General features: G+C 41.0%; 1 protein-coding gene across 3 annotated transcripts in view; it reads right to left on the bottom strand.

Moving 5' to 3' along the window:
- Nucleotides 1-20748: 20748 nt before the first annotated feature.
- UBE2D4 (ubiquitin conjugating enzyme E2 D4 (putative)) overlaps nucleotides 20749-25983 on the bottom strand; it is a 208269-nt gene continuing 203034 nt past the window's right edge. For 2 of the 3 annotated variants that reach the window (XM_029604172.1, XM_029604171.1), the window contains exon 7: nucleotides 20749-25738. In XM_029604172.1, coding sequence (XP_029460032.1) covers nucleotides 25693-25738 — 46 coding nt within the window. In that variant the 3' untranslated portion in view covers nucleotides 20749-25692. The remainder of the gene's footprint in view (nucleotides 25739-25983) is intronic. The other variant, XM_029604173.1, reaches the window with a different exon arrangement.

Raw genomic sequence — 25983 nt, 5'->3', positions numbered from 1 at the left:
TGGGGGCGTTCCGGGGGCAGGCGGGAGGCCTTTCGGGGAGGAGTGGAGTTAGCTGCATAAGTTAACCAGTCATTCAGAGTTAGCCAGTTAACTTATGTGGCTAATTCTGCTTGTACCACTAACCTGTCCTAAAATTAGCCAAATAAACATATCCAGCTAACTTTAAGATGGCCAGGTATATTCAGCAGTGCAACTGTTCCGTTGAATATATCCGGCTAACTAGCCAAGTCTCTGAAGTGGCTGATTATTGCTCCCTCAATTTCTAAAAGGAATAGATTCACTGGTCACCAGTTCTACTATCAAGAATTCCACTAAATTCTAAACCACATGGGAAAAGCTTAGAATGCAGAGGTAAGAATAGTGAGTTTTAACTGGCTGATGCCCAACATTCCATTGGCTCAATACATTCATTATCTTGTTGGGGAGGAGTTCTAAAGTAAACAGAACCGTGAACATGAACAGGTTTTTAAATAAGCACAGTGATTTTATTAGCTTAATGGGAGGCAGATTGTGATTATAATGACCTCCAGCGACTGCATATTGTGATAACTTCCTTTTGGGTTAAGGGACCAAGGCTAAGTTGAGGGTCCTCATCTCCTTCTACCCAAGCATTAAGTGCCAGAAAATGACCTCCGCTATGTTCCTCGTTACTTAAAATTGTAACTGACAGCTAGCGAGCAGTTCCACTGTAATCTCTTAAAATCTCTGGAAGTAGTCATATTTGCAGCAGTGTCAGAAATTTCCTGCCATTTTTACTAGTCCCTTGCGGTATGTGATGTAATTTGTGACATCACAGCAATAAGGACCAATGAGGTCCAGCAAGTGCGATATAATTTGTGATTCTCTTGCTAATGTGGCTACTCACAGAGGCTACAAGAAAATTAAGATGAGGTAAGTTAAAGAAATTGAAGCATGATGTAATATTTTTAATTGATACACGTTTTTAGTGCTTGTCATCTAAATCTCTGAAATGCTACACAATATATAGGGGATACTGCTTTCTCTTTATTCCAGTCCTGCTAGCTTTTGTATTCCTGACATGTCACTTGCTAAACAAGGAACTGCTCTAAAGATCTGACAGTACAATTTGAAGTACATTAAACCTTTCAAGTATTAATCTTAATAGTACCAAAGCATTTATCCATTTGTTTTGTATTCACAGCATTATAATCCATCCCATGTCAATGCTTCCTACTCATTCAGGAAAACTGAGGCAGGGTGCAAAATCCAATCCAGGTGGAGATTTATGGATGTCTGTATAACATACAGTACTATACTATATTAAGGATTTCTGAAAATTGTACAAAACTACAGGAGAATGTCTTTGAATACCAAAGTACAACTACAAACCCGGGCAAATACAGCAGTATCACTAATTAAAAAAAAAAAGTGCACAGAAACCTAAAACATACAGAAGCTAGATAATAAATGACTAGGTGCCATTAGAGATGCTTCTTATGGAATAAACAACATTACTGCTATTGTCTCTCACAGTTTGTAGCAAAAACAGTGCTCAGCTTCTCAGGCCGATGCAATAAGACGCACGGTAAAACAGGCGCTCATATTGTTTTCCTAACACACGCACATCTACCTCTCCTGGGCACCCGATGCTATATTTAAATGAGCTGCTGTGTTAAAAAGGATGCACGAGGTAAAGATTGTGTATCCCTAGCACTCAAAAGCATCAGGCGCCCAGGAGTTGTGGCCATGCATGCATCTCAACATTGTTTAAATTAAAAATTAATAAATAAAAAGACAATATAGGTTATTCTTGTCTGCAATAAGCTCTCTTCCTGCCTTTAAAGCTCCATTGTTCCTCCTGGTCGCCCTGAAATTAAAGAGGCTTTACAAGCTGCTTTGCGTAATGATGCCTTTTATTTTTTGTTTCAAAAGCAGTATTTTTTGTTTTTTAAGGAGCCCCTGATTCGCTTAACTGACTTAACGCCAGCTCCAGGGCTGGGGTTAAATTTGCCGTGTTAGGGTGCATTGGGTGACTGGCAATTTTCTGCATCAGGGGGTAATAGCTAATAGCCTCATCTACATGGAATTTACATGTGATGAGCGCTGTTGGCTACGTGTTTGTTTGGATGCGCATTTTGGATGTGCTAATCGCCTTATTGCATCAGGTGTTATGCTAGTGCGTCCAACCGCGTGTGAACCTGTATGTTAGGCTGAGCGCACTTTATTGCATCGGCCCCTCAGTGTGTGATCCTCTCAGGCAAATTTCATGGTATATATTCACCTTTGAAAGGCTGATTTAAAAAGCAGGAGTCTACCAATGCAACAGTATGGGAAACATTCAGAATCTAGACCAGAGAGTGAACATACTCTTTAAGAGATTTCACACATGTGCTGGACATTTGCCAGAGATTCATATGAGGTGCACTCTTGGCTGATTACATGGGATACTTCAGCACAATACTAGAAGCCTGGAGAAGTGAGTGAAGAGTAGTCTAAGCAACTGGCAGATTAGCAGTGTATGTTCACAAGAATAGAAAAATGCATAAAATCCATCTTTCATTATTCTAACAGCTGGTACTGTCAAATTATTAGGATTTGTAATATCACGGAAGACAGTATGATGACACAGCATGTCCTCTGAATACAATCAGATGGAATTTCTTGACATGCTCAGCACAAACTGAGAACCTGTGACCAATCTCATACTGTCACCATAGTTTCTAGAATAAGGAAAGACATATGATTCAGAGCCTGGGATGAGTCTAACAGCCTACATTGATTCTATAAACTAAAAGTAAGAACTACAGCAAACCCTGCTCTCCAGCTGATGGAATATACTGCATTATTTACCACTGTTTTCTTAGAAGCCAAGCCAGGGAAGAAACCAGCAATTACAGCTGCAACAAACCAAGAACACTGAAACCCTATAGCACTCGTCATAGATTTCCCAGCAGCTGAGTGAGAAGGAAAAGTAATTACAGCTCCAAATCACAGGTCAAAACCACAATCCTACTATGCTTATTGCGGCTTTCTCAGGAGCTGAGCCAGACAGAGCATTCAGTAGCACAATTTCAGTCAACTGACAAAACTGAAACTCAGAAAACTACCTGCAGCTTTCCATGGACTTTCAGCAGCTAGATATTTGAATAAGCTTTTAGTCTGTGGACAGAAACTGAATCTTTGCTTTACTGCAAATCAGTCAGAATCGTAACTGAAATCTGGTTAAGAACTATGCCTGGTTTGACCACCTCTACCTATTCAATAAAGCAACAACAGTTTTCATATACTGACAGCTATTAATGTAATAATTTGTTAAATCCTGATTATCTGCAATTTCTAAAGCAAGTTGGGATGTAATATGTTATAGAAGGGGTCCCAGACTCCAACTTCAAGGCGCGCAACCCAGTTGGGATTTCAGGATTTTCAAAATGAATAAGCAAGAGACATATTTGCATACAATGGAGGCAATACATGCACATAGATTTCGTACATTTCTTTGTGGAAACCCTGAAAACCCTACTGGTTTGCGGCCCTTGACATCAAGAGTTTTGACTCCTGCCATAATGTATAACATCCCTGCTTGCTTAGAAATTGCAGATAGTAGATAGGATGAATTAGCTATGGCATGTGGGTGATGTCATCCGACAGTATGAAATGAGCCCTTCTCTCATAGAGTTTTTGCTCTACTGAGCATGTGCACGAATTCTGCCCTCTCAGTTGATTTTAGAGCTAAGGAAAGCTAAGTAAATGACTCTCCAGGGAGGTGGGTGGGTATTTAGCATGGCTAATTCATCCTGCTGTTTATGGAGAACACCATTTACAGCAAGCAAACTTGCTTTCTCCGTTGACCAGCTGGGCTGAATTAACCATGACATGTGGGGAGTCTCAAGCTGAGGGCTGTAGCAGAGCACTTACTGAAAAAGCAACCCAGACCTCACCAAGGAGAGTAGGCTACTGGGTGAACAGCCTATGCAAAACTGCTTGTCCAAATATACTATTACATTTTGATAAATTGTCCTGACAGTAATGGGACATGAAGATGGGCACTGACGACCAAGTTGCAGCTTTGCAGATGTCTTCAGTAAGTACTGTTTTCAGATAAGCCACTGATGTAGCCCATGGCTTCCACTTGATGAGCCTTGAGAGTCTGTAATCCGGAGGCCTGTTAGGGCATAACAATGTGCAATACAATCTGCCTGCCAACTGGACAATGTTCGTTTGGCAACTGCTATGCCCGGTCGGTTAGGTTTGTAAGAGACAAATAGCTGCAAAGTTTGATGTTGTGGTGGCATTTGTTTTCTGTAGTAAGCAAACACTAATTTACGGTCTAGAGAAAGGTTTGTCTCACCTTCATGTGTGTGTGTAGTCTCAGGAAGAATGCAGATAACGTGATAGTCTGATTAATATGGAAAGTTGAGGCTACCTTTGACAGAAATTTTGGGTGGATGCGAAGCACCACACTATTGTGGAAGAATTACATATAAGGTGAATCTTGAACCAAAGCATGAAGCTCACTGACTCTTCTGGATGAGGTGATAGCCCCAAGGAATAATACTTTCCATGTGAAGTCAATTCCAATGGTTCACAATGTGGTTTCATAAGTTGTGTCTGGACAGGTGTTTTGACAACTAAAGGTTTAGTATGCCATAAGCCTTTCATGAACTTTGACACCAAAGGATGAGTGGAGATTAGTTTACCCTCAATCTGAATATGGTAGGCTGCTATGGCACTGAGGTGTACTCTCACTGAAGAATTACCAAGACCTGAGGAAGAAAGAAAAAATAGTGAAGTAGCTCTCGTGGTTCACATGCGAATGAATCCATGGAGCTTTGATGACACCAGAAAAAGAATCATTTACATTTAAAGTCGTAAGCTCTCTTAGTTGAGAGTTTTCTGACAGACACTATTATGCCCTCAACTTCTCTGGGTAAGGCTGTCAAGTTGAGAGAGGGAAGGTTTAGATGATAAAGACATCCCTCGTTTTGAGTTAATAAGGATGGATCGGCCCCAAGAGAGTTCGGAGGGCTGATGAATAATTGTACTAGGTATGCGAACCACAGTTGTCTGGGCCATGCTAGTGCAATAACTTATCAGAAGAGTCCGGTCTTTTGAGCATTTTTTGTACCATCCTGGCTATCAGTGGAATTGGTGGAAAAGCACATATAAGATCTGCATTCCTGTTGAGCAGAAACGGGTCCTGAGCAGATCTGAGTTCTCTGGGAAAAATGGAACAAAATCTTTCCACTTTTCTGTTCTCTTCCAATGTCAAGAGGTAGATGAAATGATGTCCCCAAAGATTGAACAGTCTGTTGGTTGTAGTCTATTGCAGGGACCATTCATGCATGCAATATTCTGTTGAGGCAGTCCATTAACATGTTGGCAATCCCCAGAAGTTAGATTATTTGCAAAATAGCTTGATGCTTGCATGCCCATTCCCATATTTAATCGCCTCTTGGCAGAGAGTCCATGACTCCATGTCTGTTCGGTTGTCAGTTTGAATGAGATTGCTCTTCCTATTGAGATGATGTGTTAATATTGTTATGGCATATCTGATTGCTCACAGTTCTAGAAGGTTGATCTGAAACTGTCTTTCTGCTAACGATCAAGTACCTTGGATTCAGAAAGGACCTGTCTGGGTTCTCCATCCCTTCATGGAGATAGAAGGTATCTGTTGTCAGTGTGACCTGGAGAGGAAGTAGACAGAGTGGTGCCCCCTCTTGTAAGTTATAGGAGTCTAGCTATCAGCCAAGTTCTTGTTTCATTTCCCATGAGACATTTATCAAAGTAGTCAAAGGTTGAGTCAATTGGTCCCATTAAGAGAGGAGGCCCCATTGAAGGAGGTAGGTTAGTGATACTACATGAGCTGTTGCCATGTGCCTAGCACAACTAGCACTTCTCTGGCTATTGTCTGATCTGTGTTCAGCAATCAATGAACAAGGAATTTGAGAGCATTTGCCTGATCTGTTGGAGGAAACACTCTCTCGAAAATAGTCTATCCATACCCCAATGAATTTATTTAAGATGGAATGAGGATTGATTTTCCAAAATTCACTAGGAATTCCAAAGATTGTAAAAGATGAATTGAATTCTGCAGGGAGGTCAGCACACCTTCCTGGGAATTTGTAGTCACTAGCCAGTTGTCCAGGTAAGGGAAGACACAGATGCCCTGACGATGCAGGGGTGCTCCTACTACAGCTAAGCATTTGGTAAAAGCCTTTGGAGCCACTAACATACAGGGGAACACCCGGTAATTGTAATGAGAGGATTCCACCATCTTTCAGATTCAGGATACACATCCACTCTGCCTGGATGAAAGAATCATGTGGAGGGAGTTCATCTTGAATTTCTTCTGAAGTTGCTACTTTTTCAGACTTCTTCAATCCAGGATAGGTCTCAATTCCCTGAATTTCTTGTGGATAAGAAAATAGTGGGAGTAGAATTTCTAGCCATGTTGATTGGGTGGGACAGGTTCTATTGCCTGCTGTGTGAATAGAAACTCCATCTCCAGGTGGAGCTGCATTAAGTGAGATGGGTCTGGATTAAAGGCTGAGCAATGAGGAAGCAGTCGGGAGAAATGCAAGCAGTAACCAGACTCTATGAGCTTGAGAACCCAATGATTCTTAGTGTTCTTGCTCCATTTCTAAACCTCCTACCACAGAGGATGAATGCTGGGCTTGGAAACTGGTCAAAAACTTGGTCCAGGCTTGGTCTGGACTTATTGCATCACTTTTTGTTGGTGCCTTTCATCCTTTCAGCTTCAAGCTGGAAGCTGTTGTTGTTGTGTAAGAAGAGGCAGAGTTCGGTACCACTAGAATTGCTGGAAGAGGTGTCTCTGGAAATAAGACCACTTACAAGCAAAATAGGGCCATCTTGAAGTGGATTGTTGTTCTGAGCCTGTTGAGAGGTCTTGGACTGCCAAATGTGGCTCCTTGATTTAGGCAACTGTTTCTCTGAGTTTATCTCTGAAGAAATGATCTCCCAAGCAGGGGACATCTCACAGCTAGCTCTCAGTCAAACCATCCGGCATGCTCCCATGGAGGTGAGGAGGAGTAGGCCTTATAAACTGATTGAATAAGATGGCATAATCACTCTTCCAGATCTGTGTGGCTGTGGGATGCAGAGCTGCTATCCCCTGGAGGAAGAAAGGGCTTCAGTTTTTAAATGCAGTCAAATAAGTATTGAACCACATAAAATTGTTGAGTGAAAATGTGTGTATTGAGCATGGAGCTCTGGAACACCTTTTTACCAAAATGGTCCAGGAGCAGGGGGCTTTTCCCTTAAATTTTGCACAAATGCAAATTTTTTTTGTAGAGTGCCAACTAGTCAACCATGTCTACTTGTTCACAGTCAAACTTGGTCCCATGTTGACAACACTCCTTCAGTACCAACAATACTCAAAACAGGAATGCTGCCCCAGAGAACATTGGGCATTTCTTTCTGAATTTCCACAGTATCGTTAGTGGCATGCATCACTGAAAAAAACCAGGGTGGGGGGAAATGATACCTTGTAGCTCCTGAGAACTGCTTTGTTGGAAAAGTCCAATATATTTGGGAGGGGAGGGTCTTGGACCTTTTTTTTTTTTTTAATAAATGTTACCAAAGAAAGATGCATAGACTCAATGTACATTTGTTAGCACCACAAAAACCTTTCAGTTTGTCCTTAGAGCTCTGTTTCTCCAAGACCATGATATATGAACTATGAGTTAAATTACAATTTAGTTACTGGTAAGGCAAGAAGCATAAGACATGTCCATTTTACATCTTAGATCCCTATACTTGTTTGCCAATCCACTGTTTGTTTGGGGGATTTTTTAGCTGCCATCCACTGTCCTCGCTCATCTGTGCCCTGAGCAGGTGTCTGCTGAAACTATTTCTGTTTGGTAAACAATACATTGGAGGTTCTTCCTACTGGTTTACAACCACTGGGGCAGATCATAAAACCTGCATACGGGCGTAGATTTATTCGTGCAACCCGGCACAAACAAATCTACGCCCGGTTTTATAACATGCATGCGCAGCCGCACGCATATTATAAAATCCAGGGTCGGCGCGCGCAAGGAGGTGCACAATTGTGCAACTTGCACGCGCCGAGCCGTGTGGCTTTCCTCCATTCCCTCCCCCCACCTTCTCCTACCTACCCTGCCCCCCAGCCCTACCTAAAACCCCCCCCTTACCTTTGTTGGAGAAGTTGCGCCTGCCTCCTGGCAGGTGTAGCTTACACGCGCCGGCTGATGGCCGGCCCGCGATCCTGGGCACAGCGGCAAATGGCCACTGTGCCTGGAGGCTCCGGCCACGCTCCCGCCCAGGACCACCCATTCCCCGCCCCTTCTTGCAAGCCCCGGGACATAATTGCATCCCGGGGCTTGGGCACGCCGCCAAGCCTATGCAAGATAGGCTCGGTGCACAGGGGCAGGTTTTTGAAAATCTGCCCCACTATGTTTAGACAGACAGAGACAAGAGGGGCTAAAACAGATGAGAATGTCTGGAATATCAGAAAGGGACAGGCACGTTTGGCATGGTCCAATGACAGTGGACAGTGTTTCCAAATCAACTCTATCACAGTACAAGATTTTGGGCATATTTCAATTTTCTTTATTATCTATTTCAAATTCAAATATCATTGGTTTTGTAGAAATATTTTTGTCACAAAAGTGAGGCAATATGGTAGTCTCACTTAAATATGTTTCCATAACAGTATGTCAGAGATGTATTCACAATGAATGTGCATGAGATAGATTTGCATACAATGCAGGCATTGCATGCAAATGTATCTCATGCATATTCATTGTGGATATCCTGAAAATCTGGCGTTTGTGGCTTTCAAAGATGGGAGTTGGTCACCCCTGGTCTATAGTCTAAAATAAATCAGCAAGAATGAGGGTGGCTTACACCAGAAGCTGTAATCTTCAGGAGTAATTCAGTCCTTCATGAAGAAGCTCCTATTAGAGCTTTAACTAAAGAGGGCTTTAACTAAAAAGGGCTTCAGGGGTGATCCAGAAAACTATAGACCAGTGAGCCTGACTTCAGTGCTGGGAAAAATAATGGAAACTATTCTAAAGATCAAAATCACAGAGCATATAGAAAAGACATGGTTTAATGGAAAAAAGTTACTTGATGTAATAGACTTAGTTTTTGGGTACTTGCCAGGTTCTTATGGGCCTGTATTGGCCACTGTTGGAAACAGGATGCTGGGCTTGATGGACCCTTGGTCTGACCCAGTATGGCATGTTCTTATGGAATATAGTCAACATGGATTTACCCAAGGGAAGGTTTGCCTCACAAATATGCTGCTTATGGACATTGACTAGACATTTTAAATGTGGATCCTGTTCAATATGTGGAGTTAATGTACAAAAGAAGAGTTTTGTCAGTCCTCTGGAACAGATGGAATATAAACTTTGATATTTTACTAATTGTGGGACATCATTTGTCATTTATGTGATACAATGTCCATGCTCTATGTTATATGTTGGGAAAACAAGCAGATCTTCTAGAATGCATTGAATTGAACACAGAAACTGGATTTGTTTGAAAAATTCTCAGCAACATTAGTAACACATTGCATTGAGAAGGGACATTCTTTTGAACAACTGACATGCTTTATTATAGATTGTGTTCAAAGACATCCAAGAGGAGGTAATCAAGATGCTCGATTGTGTCATCTAGAACAAAAGTATTTTTTAAATTAAAAACTACAGAATCCTTTGGTTTGAATACATCAGTGTGATTATTGCAGTGACCTTTTATTGATTGGCTAGTTTGTTCAATCAATCTAATTTTTGAGTTGTTGTTTTTTGACCACCTGACTAGCATTATCTGTACATGAAGGCTGCTGTTGCTTGCATTTGTTGCCATTATTACAGTTAACGGGTAGTCACTGTCACCATAAAGATCACATTTTGTTTACAATAACAAAGTTTTACGTTATTTTGAGTGTTTAAGCTTGAATTGCAGTTTTTTTTCATTTTAAATCTTTTTTTAGCATCTATTTTGGAATAACCTCATCTGGTTAAATCACTGAGTACATATGCCCTGAAGCAGCTCTATGTAGCGAAATATTGGCCACTATTAAGTGGCTTCGCTGTGGCATTCATATTTAAGATAAGTGACTGATATTTTGAGATTATCAAAACATTTGTATTCACGTATAAAATAAAGAAAGCAATATTTTGAGGTGCTTTACATGACAGGAGGTTTTTTGATCAATGACTGAAAGTACAGCATATATGTTTGGACACATGGCTCTATGCTGAGATCTTTTTCCTCCTTTATGTGTACTTCTGGAAGTACCATCCATGTGTCATGCTTGCCTCTCTGAGACTCAGGAGAGGACGTTCTCGATTGCTGCCCTGGAATTGTAGAATTCATTTCCAGAGGCCTTACAGCAAATATCTTGCTTGATCCTGTTCAAGAAATTGTTAAATACTTTCTTATTTTATCTGGCCTTCCCTGAGCTGATTTGAATGTCTGGAATGTGTACTGAGACGCTGAGAGCTAATTCTGTATAAGCAAGTTTGCTTACCATAAATGATGTTTTCCACAGTAGGATGAATTAGCCATGCTGAATGGGTGATGTCATCAGGGTGGCACCAGGTGGAGCTGTCGCTTTCAAAGATAAGGCTTTTTTGCCCCACTGGGCATGCCCGGCAGTTCCCATGCGAATGAGCATTCTAGAAGTCTCCTCAGTTCATATCAAAGCGAAAGAAGTCATCCAGAAAGTGTAGAGATGCTATCCAGGGAGAAGGGCGGGAATGAATGGCTAATTCATCCTGCTATCTACGGAAAACACCATTTACGGTAAGCAAACTTGCTTTTTTCCCCGTCGATAAACAGGATGAATTAGCCATGCTGAATGGGGAGTCCCAAGTTGAGGGTTGTAAACAAAAAAACATTTTATCGAAGAGGTTGTTACTGGTTGTCAGTTCTCTTTTCTCTTTGTTTCTTCTTTTACTTTTTACAACCTGGACTCCTCTATGGACAGCTTACTACTGGATGACACATGATGCAAAACTGCTCTTCCCACTGATCCATCTGTGTTAGCCTGCTCATCTAGGCAATAGTGCGATGTGAATGTATGGATGGAGGATCAAGTGGCTGTTTCGCAAATGTCTCCAATAGGCACATTTCCCAGATGCGCAAGCTGCCATTGCTCTGACTTAAGTGCTTTCACAGGATATGTAAGAGTAAAGGATCTTCTTGCGTAACAATGATGAATGCAATTTGCAATCTAACTGGACAGAATTCTCTTTGCAACTGGCATTCCCAATCTGATTGGGTCGTAAGACACAAAAAGTTGAGATGATTTCCTACGATTTTGCTTTTGACGTTTATAATAAGCAAGGCTCTCTTAGTCTAGCGAATACAATCTCCTTTATTGATCGTGTCTATGTGGCTTTGGAAAATTGTAGGAAGCATAATGGACTGATTTATGCGGAAAGCAGAGCCCACCTTTGGTAGAAATTTTGGGTGAGTTTGCAAGATCAACTTGTCATGGAAGAACTGTAGGTTAGGTGGAAAATATACTAGGGCTTGAAGTTCGCTCACTCTTCTTGCTGATGTAATCATCACTAAGAAGAAAACCTTCCAAGTTAAGAACTTTAGCGGAGCCTTATCTAGTTGTTTGAAAGGTGGTTCCATCAGAACCTGCAGTATGATGTTAATATTCCAAGGTATTGGAGGTTTTTTAATAGGAAGGGGGGGAGGGAGTGTCATAAATGTAGGAGTCCTTTCATGTATTGAGAAACAAGAGGATGGTGCCATATGGAAATTCCCTCCTCCAAGATATGGTAAGCAGCTATAGCACTTAGTGGTACTCGAATGGAAGATGTTGCTAGACCTTTCCGGGAAAGGTAGTGGAGGTAATTCAACATTAGTCGAGGTTTCCATGTGAATGGATTTATGGATCGATCCTCACATCATCTGGTGTATCACTTTCATTTAGTTACTAGACTGTTTCCTTGCTGAGACTATGATGTTCTTCAACCTCGGATGATAAGTGGAAACATGCTAGGGTTGAGTGCTCAATTTCCATGCTGTGAATTTGATAGAAGGTTGTAAGGGATGGATGAGTAATCCATTCTCCAGAGTTAGAAGGGAAGAATCTGACCCCAGTTTTTGCGGTGGCTCTGTTGAAAGTTGAATGAGATATGCATACCATGGTTCTCTCGGCCACACTGGGGCTATCAATATCATCTTGGCCAATCCCGAGCAGGCGCCGTGGTTCATGTGAGGAGAATCCTTGCTAATTCCTAGAGTTTGTCTGCTTGGTTGTGGGGTAGAAAAGTCGTGAATGAGGTTGAGTCTATCTGGGCCCCTATGAACTGTATTGTGTTGGATATAGGTTTGACTTTTTGTAATTGATTACAAATCCCAACTCTTCCAGACAGTGGATTGTTAACACTGTGTCTAAATGTAAAGCCTCTTGTGAGAGAGCTGTGATCAACCAGTAGTGCAGGTAAGGAAACAGGCAAATTCCTAATTTGCGCAGGTGTGCTACCACCACAGCTAGATATTTTGTGAATACTCTCGGGGCTGACGAGAGGCCAAAAGGGGTACCTTGTATTGGTAATGTTTGTTCCCCATATTGAAACAAAGGTAACACCAAGACGATGGATGCATAAGTATGTGTGCATATGTATCTTTGAGGTCCAGAGAGCATATCCAGTCCTGTGGCTGGATAAATAGCAGGATGGTACTCGGGGAGGTCATCTTGAATTTTTCCTGACAAAGATGCTTGTTGAGAGCTCTGAGATCCAGGCTAGGTCAGAGCCCCCCTGATTTTTTTCGGATGAGGAAGTATTTGGAATAATAATCTTGGTTGCAATTGGTGTGGGATAACTCCTGTATGGCGTTCTGATTGAGCAGGGATTGCATCTCCTGTTGTGATAGATCCTGTTGGGAATGATCACTCAGTGGAGTGCAGAGGTGGGGGTTATGTGATTGGGTTTTGAAGTTGAGTCAGTATCTCCATTGCACTATCGACAAGACCTACTGGTCGGATGCCAGGATGCTGCAGATAGCTGTAGTCTGCTTCCTATTGGTGTTTCCAGCTGTGGAGGAGTTTCTTAAAAACCCTGCTATGGCTTTGAAGATGTTTGTGATGGCTGCTTCTGCTAACGCCAATCTCTTTGCCTTCCTCTCTGCTGGGTAGATTGTTGCTGAGGCTGTGGAGACTGGAAAGGAAGCTGACGGTAGCCCTGATATGGGCAGTAAGGCCTCTGCTGATAGTATGGCTTTCTATATTGTGGATAGAACCAGCGAGATCCTGAAGACTGATCTCCTCTGCCAATAGTGACTGTACTGCTAGGTTCTGGTCTTTTATTTGGGTGATGGTCTCTTTCAGTCTGTCACTGAATAGATGCTGTCTGGTGCAGGGGAAGTCCATTAATTTCTCGTAGACATCCTCCCAAATACCACTGGCTAAGAGCCAAGTCGTTTGGTGTGCCACACTGGATGATGGCGAGGTTCTTGCCACTGTATCAAAGCCTTCATAAATTGCTTATGCCACCTGTTAAGGGCCATCTTCCATATCAAGAAGGGGTTGTGGGGCAATAACTTCACCCTCTTCTGATTGCACAAACAGTTTTAGTTGCTGGAGGCACTCATACAGGTACTGCACAACGTGGAACTGATGTTGTATCCTGGTCGAGAGCATGGAACCCTGGAAAACATTTTTTTCCAAAGTCTTTTCTCAGAGGCGAGTTGGAATAGAGTCTGGGCTTCTTTGCCTTGCATATAGCCGAGTCCACCATGACTGAGTTATATGGAAGTTGAACTATCCTGTACCCTAGTGATTTTTGCATGCAAAACTTTAAATTCAATTTCCTTGCTTTTGTTGTCCCTGACAAAGGGGTTTCCCAGAATTTTATTAAAGACTTTTGTATTACCAGATGGGACAGAAATGCTGTGGGCTCACTTGGAAGCTCCAGGATTCGTAGTAAATTCATTACTTCCGTGCGGGGGTCAGTCTCCTTACTGATGTCCACCTTCAGCAGAGAACCGACATTCTCCACAAATCAAGAATATGTCAGATTTTCTGACGGAGCGGAGTGGTCTGGCATATCTTTCAGTGGGTCTGTAAGGTATACACCAGTAGCCTTAAAACAGGAGGAGCATCATGAACTTTCAGGCTAGTACTGCACACAGACTGACCAAAGTGCAGGCCTAAAGTTGCAGGCATGGAGTTTTACCACCATGTGATATTTTTGGAAAACTTTTTATAGGTGTTTTTCACACAGAGGAGAAAAGACTGTTTGTTTCTTCATATCAGAGTTGTCAAAATCTCCCAAATAATAAGAAACCTTGGACCAGAACTGAGAACATGACGTTGGTAAAACTTTGATTCCAGCTTGAAGACCACTAAGAAGCAGGTATTGTTCTAACACCTGTTTTTGCTGATGAACTCTAATGAGCATGAGAATATTTCTATGCATTGAGGCATAGATGACATCATTTACATCCCATCAATCTTGTGTCTATAGGAGGTGGCAACATCCAATCCGGTCTAACACTGGAATGTTATAGAGCTGGATATCCAAGAGAGACTGTGCTATACAAATAGATGAACTCTGAAATAAGACAGACGATCTTTGCTATCTGAAGATTTTAACCTTGGCCAAGGGTTTTCTGAGATTTTTGTGTTTTTATTGGTCATCCTCAAAAAGGGATATGGATCCATCCCTTGGATGTCAGACATGGAATCCTGTTACAGGAATGACCCTGGACTGATGCGGCACTTTGAAGGGTGAGAACACTGGTTCAAATACTTTACAGCTGGGATGTTTAAATAGGGTAACTGAGTAATTTTAGGTGCAAGTTAAGCTTAGATAACATTTATTCTCTGCTCATCTCAAATGACATTGCTTACATTGTAAAACTAAAATTGAAACTGTATCAAATCAAAAACAAAACAAAGAAATAATATTACTGTATTATGTCTCCGTGAAGTATGTATACTGCTAATAAACTAATTGACTACCTCATAAAGTATTTTGGATCTGCTCCCTAAGCTAATGAATTTGTTTCGTAAGATTGTTGGTTAAATCTGATAATCTACTGTAAGATCTCCAACCTGAGACATCCTTACAGGTCGGAAGAGATATATGTTAAGCTAGCACAGGACTCCCCAGGGGAAGGTGATGTTGGACTAGTTGACCTTGGGGACAATGGCAGCAAACAGTGCCCAGAGGGTGGAGGATCTTCCTTAGAGACATCAGGAATGTTCAGACTAGGCAACTGGGGTGCAGTGGACTCCAGTGTTTGAACTGGAGGGAATGAAGGAGGGGTTGCTTGAGGAAGCAGTGATGAAAAAAGTTATGAACAATGTCCGTAATTTGCTCTATCCCTTGTTGGGAGTGTCAAGAATGGAGTGTAGAGGTTTCCTGCTACAAGTCTTGCTGGTTTTCTAGTGCTACAGCGGGAGTCAGAAGCAAGAGAGAGAAAATGGGCTGGGGTATAGTCAGCCTGAAGCCCTGTACCATAAAGATGAAGGAAGTAAGCTAACCTGAGTACTTAGCAGAAGCTGAGGTGGCACCGTTAGAGGATGATACAGGGTTTTTGGTATCCTAGGTGGTGAAATACTACTGCTAGAATATCCAATGAACGTTCCTGCCATTCTTCTTGCCTAGCCTCTGGAGAAGCAGGGGTGAAAAAACTGTCCCTAGATGAGCTTGACATGGGAGGGAAATGAGGATGATACTGAGCTTCCTCAATTCTTTCCTTGGCCAACAGATATGGCTTCTCCCTATGAAGTCTGTGTTTCTTAAGGAGGGAATACCAGATGTGGCAGAAGTGTCTTGTTTGTTCTTTTCTGGTGTTCTTGTGGTGCTTTTGTCCTGTGTTCAGTGTGCTTCGTATGCAACCAGGCACGAAGGATATTGTGTCAATTCTTTTAGCTGCCTTTGGCACTGTAAGAGGTCTGTGTACTCCATGCATCGTCAGTTGTGAGTTCAGCACCAAATGCACCGTAGCATGCTTTGTATGAGCCAGCATGTACACTGTGTGAGTCATTGAATGCGCCATCTTATGCGCTGTGTGAGCCGAGTGCATTGCATGTGGTAATGAGTGCGCTGTCTTTGGCGCCAAGTGGACTATGTTCGGCGCTGTGTGTTCAGACTTTGATATATGCAGCACTTTTTTTGGTGCTGTGAGTCGCCTCAGGCTGAGCCATGTGCTTGTGCACCTTAGTTGGATCAGAAAGTGTGCCTGCGGAGGCCAGTTGGTGCTCTGGTGCACGAGGGTGTCAAATCTGGCCCAGGGAGGATTAAGCTGATCAGAGGAGCTCTCCTATCTCTTCCGGGAATGACAAAGAGGCTGAGAATTGGGCCGAGATGTCTTCAGCTCAGAGTCGAGATATTTCTTTTTTACTCGCTGTCTTTTTGCTGTGGCGACATCCTGCTACAATCATGGCAATTTGCCTGATTGTGATCTGGGCCCAGGCACAAATAACAGTAGTTGTGGCCATCTATAATGGACATAAAGTGCTACAACTACAATACGTAAAGCCACCGGTCTTCGCCTGGGCCATGGTAGCACTGAAAAGTGCTGTTGTGGGGTCGAGTGAGAAAAATATTGATTAAATCTGAGGAGGAATTAGAGAGACAGATTCCATGTCCGAGTGAAGCGTGGATGAAAAAATACTGAGGAAACTTCTAGAAGGTTCATTTGTGTGGGAACTGTCACACATGCCCGGTAGGCAAAAGGCCTTAGGATTGAGACAGTTCCGCCTGGTGCCGCCCTAATGATGTCACCCATTCAGCATAGCTAATTCAGCTTACTTACTGACAGAAAATAATTGTTTTGCTTGCACTATTTGGTTGTACTGTATGAATTTTATTATGAATGTTTTATTTTGTGAGCCACACAGAGCCGTAGTATTGTGTCTGCATATGAATATTTAAAAAAAAAAAAAAAAATAATTAAATAATACACTTGTGGGAATTTTTGTTTTTGAATTATTTCACGATATTCTCACTTTCCTTGAGGCTAAATAGGTTAGGACTCTTCAGTTTGGAGAATAGACGGCTGAGGGGAGATTATGATAGAGGTCTATAAAATGATGAGTGGAATGAAACAAGTAAACATTAATCGGTTGTTTACTCTTTCAAAAAGTACAAAGACCAGGGGACACACAATGAAGTTACTGGGTAATACATTTAAAACTAATAAGAGAAAATATTTTTTTACTCAACGCATAATTAAGTTCTGGAATTTGTTGCCAAAGGATTTGGTGAAAGCTATTAGTAAAGCTGCATTAAAAAAAGGTTTGGACAAGTTCCTGGAGGAAAAGTCCATTAACAATTATTAAGAGAGAGTTGCAGAAATCCACTGCTTATTCTTGGGATAAGCAGCTTGGAATTTATATACCCTTTGCGATCCTGCCAGGTACTTGTGACCTGGCTTGGAAACTGTTGGAAACAGGATACTTGACTTGATTGACCCTTGGTCTGACCCAGTATGGCAAGTCTTATGTTCTTATGAGGCTTTTTAAACATGTATTAAATGCTCTATGTAAAAGTTTAAAAACAGCCAACCCCCCCCCCCCAAAAAAAAACAAAAACAAAACAGGTTTAGTTTTGCTGCAAGTACACAAAGTTGCTCAATTACTCTTTTTTTCTACCATCTGCAAAAGAAGTGTTAATGGAAGTCTAAATTCTCTTGCTTTGGATTTCACACACACAGTGGGAGTAACAGGTACTGGTTTCCTAACTTCTTTTCTATATTTCCTCATCTTTCAGTTTTCTTCAAAGAAGAAAAAATACAATGGAACAGAGTTAGAAAACTAACACTGGACTGAAATGTCATCATGAGATGGAGTACACCTGGAAACACTGTAAGAACTACAAGGCCAAGAATGCAGTGGGATGAGAGCTAGTAAATTCAGATTTGGAAAAAAAAACATCCTGAGTTTGGTTGGCAATATTGCCAAAAATGACTAATGCTTTTTAATAACTGGGTTTTTTTCCTCTCTTCTAGTAAGATGCTGAGGGTCTGCATAGGTCCATAAATACTTCAATGATGACCTGGTACTTTATTTGCTGTCGTTAGAAGGTTTGATATTTTAAAATTTGTCCCATTTTACTTTAAACCGCACAATTGTTTCCAAACAGGCCATCTGATACGTACATATTTTCACCATTATTATGTTTGCATGTAATCAGCTCTATCATAACCACAGCAAAATTTGCAATTCCACAAATTTACAAAGCAACTTCCGTAAACCTCACAATAAGAAACAGATGTAAATAACAGAGTTTAACATTTCTTTCTTTCACAAACTGCCTTTCAATAGTCCAAACTATTTTGAGGAACCTCATTGCATGCTGGTGAATTAAGGATTTGTATAAGGTTTTGTTAAACCTGTCACATATCCTTATATTTCCAACCTATGTTATTAAAGATTGGTCTTTACAGAATTATAATTTGATTTTATATTCTGCCTTTCATGACAGGTCAGCCACTTCAAAGTGGATTACGTTCCATTACTATATTTTCCTGTCCCCAGAGGACTTACAATCTGAGGATTTCATTTACTAAGCATTTTTCCCAAGGACACAAAATGGGAGAAAAGTCTTATCAGGTCCTAAGTTTGTACCTGAGACAATGGAGGAGACAATGGAGGGTAACTTGCCCAAGGTCACAAGAAGTGTCAGTAGGAAGTAAAGCCTGGCTTCCCTTGTTTGCAGCCTGCTGCTTTAACTACCAGGCTACTCCATAATGTGAGATCAGTAAGAGATACCCCTACTCTATTTTAGGTCTAGAGAATTCTGAGGCAGAGTGCTCTTCAGATAATGGCACCTACACAATTATCAATTTATTGGATTTGAAATAAGAGGAAGAGATAGTAAAGGGCCTTCTTTTTTTCTTTTTTATCTAAGTGGTGACCATTTTCAGTTTCCTTCTTTCTCATTCAACAACCATGTCAGATTTTGTGAAGTTATTCTTCATTTCTATTACGGATTCTTATACTCTGTGCTATAGAATCATTCAGCCAGCTGACAGTATTCAATATGCCAGTCAAGCTTTATATACCATGGCATCTTGGTCTCATGTAGCACAGTTCACACTGCACAGATAGTACTGTGCCCATACATATTACTCTGAGATCTCCAAGTTAGCCAACTGTAAATTGGAGACTTTATGTTACACATGGAGAATGACCAGGAAGAAGCTAACATTGATGGCTGTAATTCCAACACAGGTTCTTCTGACACCACAGAATATGAAGGTCATTTTAAAAGGAATTATACATGTAAATATAACATACTATTGTAGCAATTTTCAATAGCCATTTACCTGTGTAAAGTGCACTTACGTGTGTATAACCTATGGACAATTTAATGGTATATACTGTAGCAATTTTCAAAAGCCCACTCACACGTTTAAAGTGTATTTACACATATAAAACCCAGTTTTAAATGTGTAAATGCTTTTTAAAATCAGGCCCTAAGAGAGCAAGAGCTGACTCCATATCACCTCTGGAACCTAAATTTCAGCCCCACCTATGTTTTTCTACTCTTTTATTGGTCTCTGGATCATGGGACCCCCTTGACTATCAATGTGTCCAACCTTCAGCATTTGAAGTTCTCCTTCCAGGAGCTGATATTCTAGAAAGGTTTGTTGCTCTAATGTCAGAATGACAACAAGCAAACAAAAATAGATGATCATTATCTATAGGCAAACAGTAGCCATTCCTACTCAAACTTTCAATAATCAATAGTAATAGACAGGAAGTCTCAAAATAGTCTATTTTTGCTAAAACATACAGTGCAACTTCTATATTAAGGACACTGGCAGGATTATATAGGAAGATAACACTAAATCAGATAATACTACTGTACTAAGCCAGTTTCCTTTATAAAGAAGTTTTAAATATACACATTCTGTTAAAACATATTCTTAGTTATTTTTTTAATTTTCACTAAGCATGCTAAAAGCATGGTGAACTGAGAATTAGGAGGTCCATGTTCTTTTTTAATTTATATTTCGCTTTTCAGTCACTTCAAAGCGGATTACATTCAGGTACTGTAAGTATTCCCTGTCTCCAATGGGCTCACAATCTAACAGGCTGATACAGTACAGTGCGCTCCAACAGAGTGCACTGTTAACCTGTCATTGGACACGCGTTTTCCCTTACCCCTTATTCAGTAAGGGGAGGAAAACGCGTGTCCAACCCGCCGAACCTAATAGCGCCCTCAACATGCAAATGCATGTTGATGGCCCTATTAAGTATTCGCACGCGATTCAGAAAGTAAAATGTGCAGCCAGGCCGCACATTTTACTTTCAGAAATTAGCGCCTACCCAAAGGTAGGCGCTAATTTCTTCCGGCACTGGGAAAGTGCACAGAAAAGCAGTAAAAACTGCTTTTCTGTGCACCCTCTGACTTAATATCATGGCAATATTAAGTCGGAGGTCCTGAAGGGTAAAAAAAGTAAAGAAAAAAGAAAAAAAAATTTGAAGTCGGCCGGCGGCTGTCGGGTCAAAAACCGGACGCTCAATTTTGCCAGCGTCCGGTTTCTGAGCCCATAGCTGTCAGCGGGCTCGAGAACCGACGCCAGCAAAATTGAGCGTCGGCTGTCAAACCCACTGACAGCTGCCGCTCTGGGCCAAAAGGAGGCGCTAGGGACGCGCTAGTGTCCCTAGCGCCTCCTTTTGCCCGTTTCTACCGCAGGGCCTAATTTAAATACTGAATCTCGTGCACAGGCGAGTGGCTTGTGTGCGTGCCAGGAGAGCGGGCATTTGCCTGCTCTCCCATGGACTTTACTGAATCGGCCTGTAAGTTTGTTATCTGAGGCAATGGAGGATGAAGTGACTTGCCGAAGGTCACAAGGAGTGACAGTGGGACTCGAACCCTGGCCCGCTGCTCTAACCACTAGGCTAGATCTCCAAAATGAATATTTGGGCACTTAACCTGCTGTTATAGTTGGAAATCTTATTATCCAGCTAAAATTTAGATGAATAACTTAGATAAATTATCTAGCTAATTCTGATATTTATCTGGCTAAGTCTGATCACGCCAAAGAACTGTCCTAGGGTTATCCAGCTAACTTTAAGGTAACTGGTTATATTTAGTAGTGTGGCTGCACTATTGAATATACCTCCAAAATTAGTTGGATAAGTTTATCCGGACAGTGACTGAATAGGGAACTCTAGGTGCCTAACTCTGAGAGCCACCTAAGTTTGAGAATCTACCATCAGAGATAGTGGCAACCAAAACTGACAGAATTTAAATGTTTGAGAAAGACACAAATAGGAAGGGAAGATGGGAGGAAATACGTAGAAGAAATGAAGAGAGGGCTTAAGTATTTGCTCAGACACATGAGGGGAAAATACAAGCACCAAGCTTCCACAAAGGCTGGGGATACCTGCATAGAGTGGCCATGGTTTGAATCCTAACAGCAGTAATATAACAGCATTGGGCTTCCAAGCAAGCTGGGGTAACCTGCACGAACCTGCATGCTTGGGACACATATACAGGCCAGTGGTGGGAGCACAGTTGAGAGATTAGGAAAATAGACAAGGGGGGAGTTGGTACAGGTTTAAGTAAGGAAATTTATGTATTAATCTACCAAGTGGTAGAAAACTAGAGGAAGACAAATGGGCAGACTGGATGTTCTTTATCTGCCATTATTTATGATATTACTATGTAATGTTCAGAAGGCTTGATGATCACATCCAAATAATTAAATAAAACTCCCTGTTCAACTCACAAAGCCATTTCCTTGATGACCATCTGCATCTTAGCATTTGAGTTTAAAAAAAGATCCATAATGTGTCACAAATTTGATTTTCCTGTGCCAGCTCAATCTTTCAAAAACACATTATTAAGGCTTCTTGCAATGCAGCCTGTGAAAGGTTATTCTTCCTATCACATCTATCCCTTGCTCTACATGTGACTGTAACATATCCAAACATGCTGAACACAGTAGTTTAATATCTACTTTTATTCTTTGTAGAAGAAAGACATCTCCTGCAACCGTACTCCAAGTCTCCCCCCCACACTGCCCTACCACACGACAGCAGCAGTGCAAGCTTGTCCTCCCTGTGCCCTAAGAATGTGCCTCGGTGTCTGTCTAAGTCAAGCTCCATGCCTGCACAGAACTTGGCCTCTCTGGTGTTAACGCGTCCCAGTTATGGCAGTGGTCTTCATGGACATTGACTCTCATCATCTGAGAAATAGACCGAGACCTTCACAGAACATGATACAGCCAGGAATAAATGAGGTACTTTAAACAAATCGCAATAATGCCTCTTGGCTTTAAAAGAAGAAAAGATTCATAAGGTTTTTTTCCTCTTGTATTTAACATCAGTAAAGATAAATGCCAAACTGGCCTACCTCTCTCTGGCTTCACATGACTTAATTACACATAGTCTTCCAGTAATCTCAGAAAGTGCTGTGTCAAAACAGTTTCCAAATGAAAGAAAACCACATTTTCATGTTTTAAAGATGACATGCTACTTTGCCAGCAAGGGAGAGCCAGGGCATTACTCAATAGTATTGACAATTACTGACAACTCCTTAGCTAAAACAATTATCAATAATGCAACAATAAGACAAGTCCAGGCACCTGCTGCAGTCTACTATACTTTGATGTGTGCTGCTGTAAACCTGTGTGTATGTTTTTACACTACAGGCCACACTAGCATCCACATACATTTAAAATAGGGGTGTAAACAAAGGGCCATAAATGTAACTAAATCCATTCTTTTTTAACACTGTTTCACACATATGGCACTGAATTACTCATCTTGGAGTGAAGCACAGCAGCTTTGTGATTCTGCTATTACGACTACCAAAAGCAGGAAGAGGTTCTGCCCAGCAGAACAAATGAACTTAATACGCATCTATTCAGCCAGCCAAATTCCAAGATTTTCCAGGTCCATTTTATATTCATGGTCGATGCCCACACAGAATGTTTCCCGCTAGCATGTTGCTTTTCACAGGTTACAATCATGGATATTCACAACCTTGGAGATTCTGCAGTAAAAGAAGATACCGCTACTGTAAACCAACAGGACTCTCCATGGTAACCTCTGGTTTACAGGGCAGCTTATGGAGAGATTTTTTTTCAAATGGTGTATTATAAAAATATATATCCTTAGTGACAGGCATTATTAGCTTGTGACCTAGTTATCATAGCCACAGAAGTTATGTCTTCTTATCGAGCTCCTACGGTACTCTACCGCCAATGTTTGAACCCTCTCCATTCCCGTGAGTGCCACACCACTGCTTGCAACCAGCATCTATACTGCCAATAACTGGTCTTCCTCTTCCCTTTACCCTACCTGATCATGCAGCTTCCAAGCTTTGGTGCGTACAACATATTAGCCACATCCTACTTAAAAACTAGACGTGGAACCTATTTTAACTAGGCACTTGAGGCAAAAAGCAGACAATACCTCACCTCTTTCAGTGCTGGGCACAGTTGACAATTTAAACTCTGCTATCAACTGTGCAAAGGTCAGTGCCCACAAATGGTTACTACTGATCTAAGCTGCTATGGACAGGAAATGACAATTTATAAAGACTAAACAATTTTGCTATTCCTAGTATTTTAATAATGTAGTCAACATATCCATTATCATAATCTGTTGTTGACCTTTCGAAAATCTGTGACTTTTTTTGCCACTCACTCCTAATCCCTAGGTTGTCCACATCACCTTCATGAGGTAATCAGTTACAGGTTACTCCTTATTGGCTCAAAATGGTAATTAGTTAGAGACTATTTATTTATTTAAAAAGTAACCAAACAGTTACATGTTCTACCTGTGTGAAAAAAAAGCACTTTTTGGTGGCATTCAAAGATAGGGAAAAATGTCCATGTTGGAGGCTGAGGGAGACACATTGCCACATGTAAAAAGCAGATGTAAAAGGGAGGAAAGTAATTAAAATAAATCTATCAAGCAGGACCCTACTATACTGACTTTTCTGGTATGGGCAGCACTGCCTGAAGTCACATTTTCTTCTGTTACTTTAATGAAACCAGGATCCAGCTGTAGTGAAGGAGTGCACTGTTTACAGTGAACTTCTGCTGGCCAGCACAGTAGATTTTAATTGTTACACCACATTTATAAAAGCCTCCCTCTTCCATAGTCAAATTATTAATGCAAATAGGACCTAAACTCATCAGAAGCGTAAGGGATTAACCCTGCTAGTGATGCAAGTAAATGTCTAACAGTCAACTAACAAATGTCAACATGCATTTAAACAGAGCCAGAAGATGAAGGAACTAGCCCTTTTAGAAGACAGAAGTTTCACCAATAAAAGTCAGCCTTTGTTTTCAGCTGTGATCTATGGCTCACGGGATCTCAGAGTGGACTGGCTGGCATACATGTATTTACCTGCGTAAGTTCTTCACACCACATGATACAGGCATCTGATGTTTCAGACACAGTTAACAGCAAAAACGACTTTCTCCTGATACAGTGCATCTGTTTCATATAAAAAGGAGTTCACTATGAAAGGTCCCACTATCAAACTTTGCCAACTAAAAGTAAAGCAATTTGATTACCATTTAATTTACTTTCCTTATTATAATCTGTTTTTCATAAAAGAAATCAGATTACAGGCACTACATTAATTAACCCAGGGATATAACTGAGTTTAAAAACATAGTGAACTTCAACAGACAGCAAAAATTAAAATATTTTAGTGTTAGTGCTTTCTATAAGAATAACTGGGAAATCTAGGTACATAGACAGGGTTTATTTAATAATAATTGATCTGAATCTCACCTTTCCTTCAAAGAGGATCCCCATGTACTTTATAATTATATGACTTCAAAAACCTTATATGTAACCACCTTTGGGGCTGATGTTCTGGCTGTACATCTAGCCCCACGAGAGCTTCAAAATGGGAAAGGAAAGGGTGTTCTGATTACTATGCACTTACACTTGGATAATATAACCTGAGGCCCAGATAGATAAAGTGACGTGCCCAAGGTCACAGAGAGCATTCATGGCACAGCTGGAATTACAGCTGAGGCCCAAAGTCATCCAGAATCTGGGGCAGAGTTGGGATTACTGCTGAGGAACAGGGAGATAAGATTTGCCCAGGGTTATAGTGGCAGAGAAAAAAAAATGGAACTTGCATCTCAGTTCTCCCCAACTTAATGCCTATACTTTTAAGCACAAGATCACAACTACTCCCTCTCTGTCTACACTCCAAGTTAGCTTCATAACCCAGTGACTATGAAACAACTGGTACAATACAAAGGATATTAAAAAAAACCATGAGGTTAAGTGCCTGCTGCAGAGACCTAAATGTGACACACAGGCCACTTGGAAGAAGACTTTCTCCAAATGCAAGAGTGGCTGATAAAAATCCTGCAGGAGTTCTTACGAAGCAAGCTGGGAAATGGATGGCTTCGGTATCAACCAGACATGTCTGCCTTGGAAACAACTGTTGGCATCAAACAAGCAACTTTAACCCAACCAAAAAATAAAGCAAAAATGAAATAAAAATGTAAAACAGATGCAGGTAGTGTAGTAACACAGAGTCGAAAGCACTCAGAAACCCAAGCATCTTCATGTTTCTGTTGTAGAAAATTCTTCATGAATGGCACATGGTATTAGGTAAACAATTGGTAGCCAGTCTGTAGTTTATTTTTCTTGTTTCTAATCTGCACTGAAGTTCCAAGTAAGAGACTTGTCCCTTTAATTTCTTCTTTTGGAAAAAAAAAAAAAAAAAAAAAAGCTTTTTTTGTAAAATTGGCTTAGTTTGTTTTGTTTTTTTACATTGCATATTTCTGTGTCCATTCTCTTGCTAGCCTGTTGTATCTGAAAGAGAAGAAAGGTATGTTAATAGAAAGGAAATAGACCTGTTTATGTGTCTGTAGCACAGAAAACAAGCCAGGGCTCACTATTCCCAGTGCAAGGGCTTAGGAGTCAGAGCTCTAGCCAAGTCAAATGAAGGTATTTGCATATGAATGTAGAAGAAATCCTTTAAAATTAAAAGACAGATTTACTCTCTCTGTATTGAGCCATGCTCACGTTAATTAAATATTATACTGCTACATCAATAT

Source organism: Rhinatrema bivittatum, chromosome 5 (genome assembly GCF_901001135.1).
Source record: "Rhinatrema bivittatum chromosome 5, aRhiBiv1.1, whole genome shotgun sequence".
In the NCBI taxonomy this organism is placed as follows: Eukaryota; Metazoa; Chordata; class Amphibia; order Gymnophiona; family Rhinatrematidae; genus Rhinatrema; species Rhinatrema bivittatum.
The sequence above is the reverse complement of the archived record's forward strand: the minus strand, read 5'-3'. Positions and strand labels throughout refer to the sequence as shown.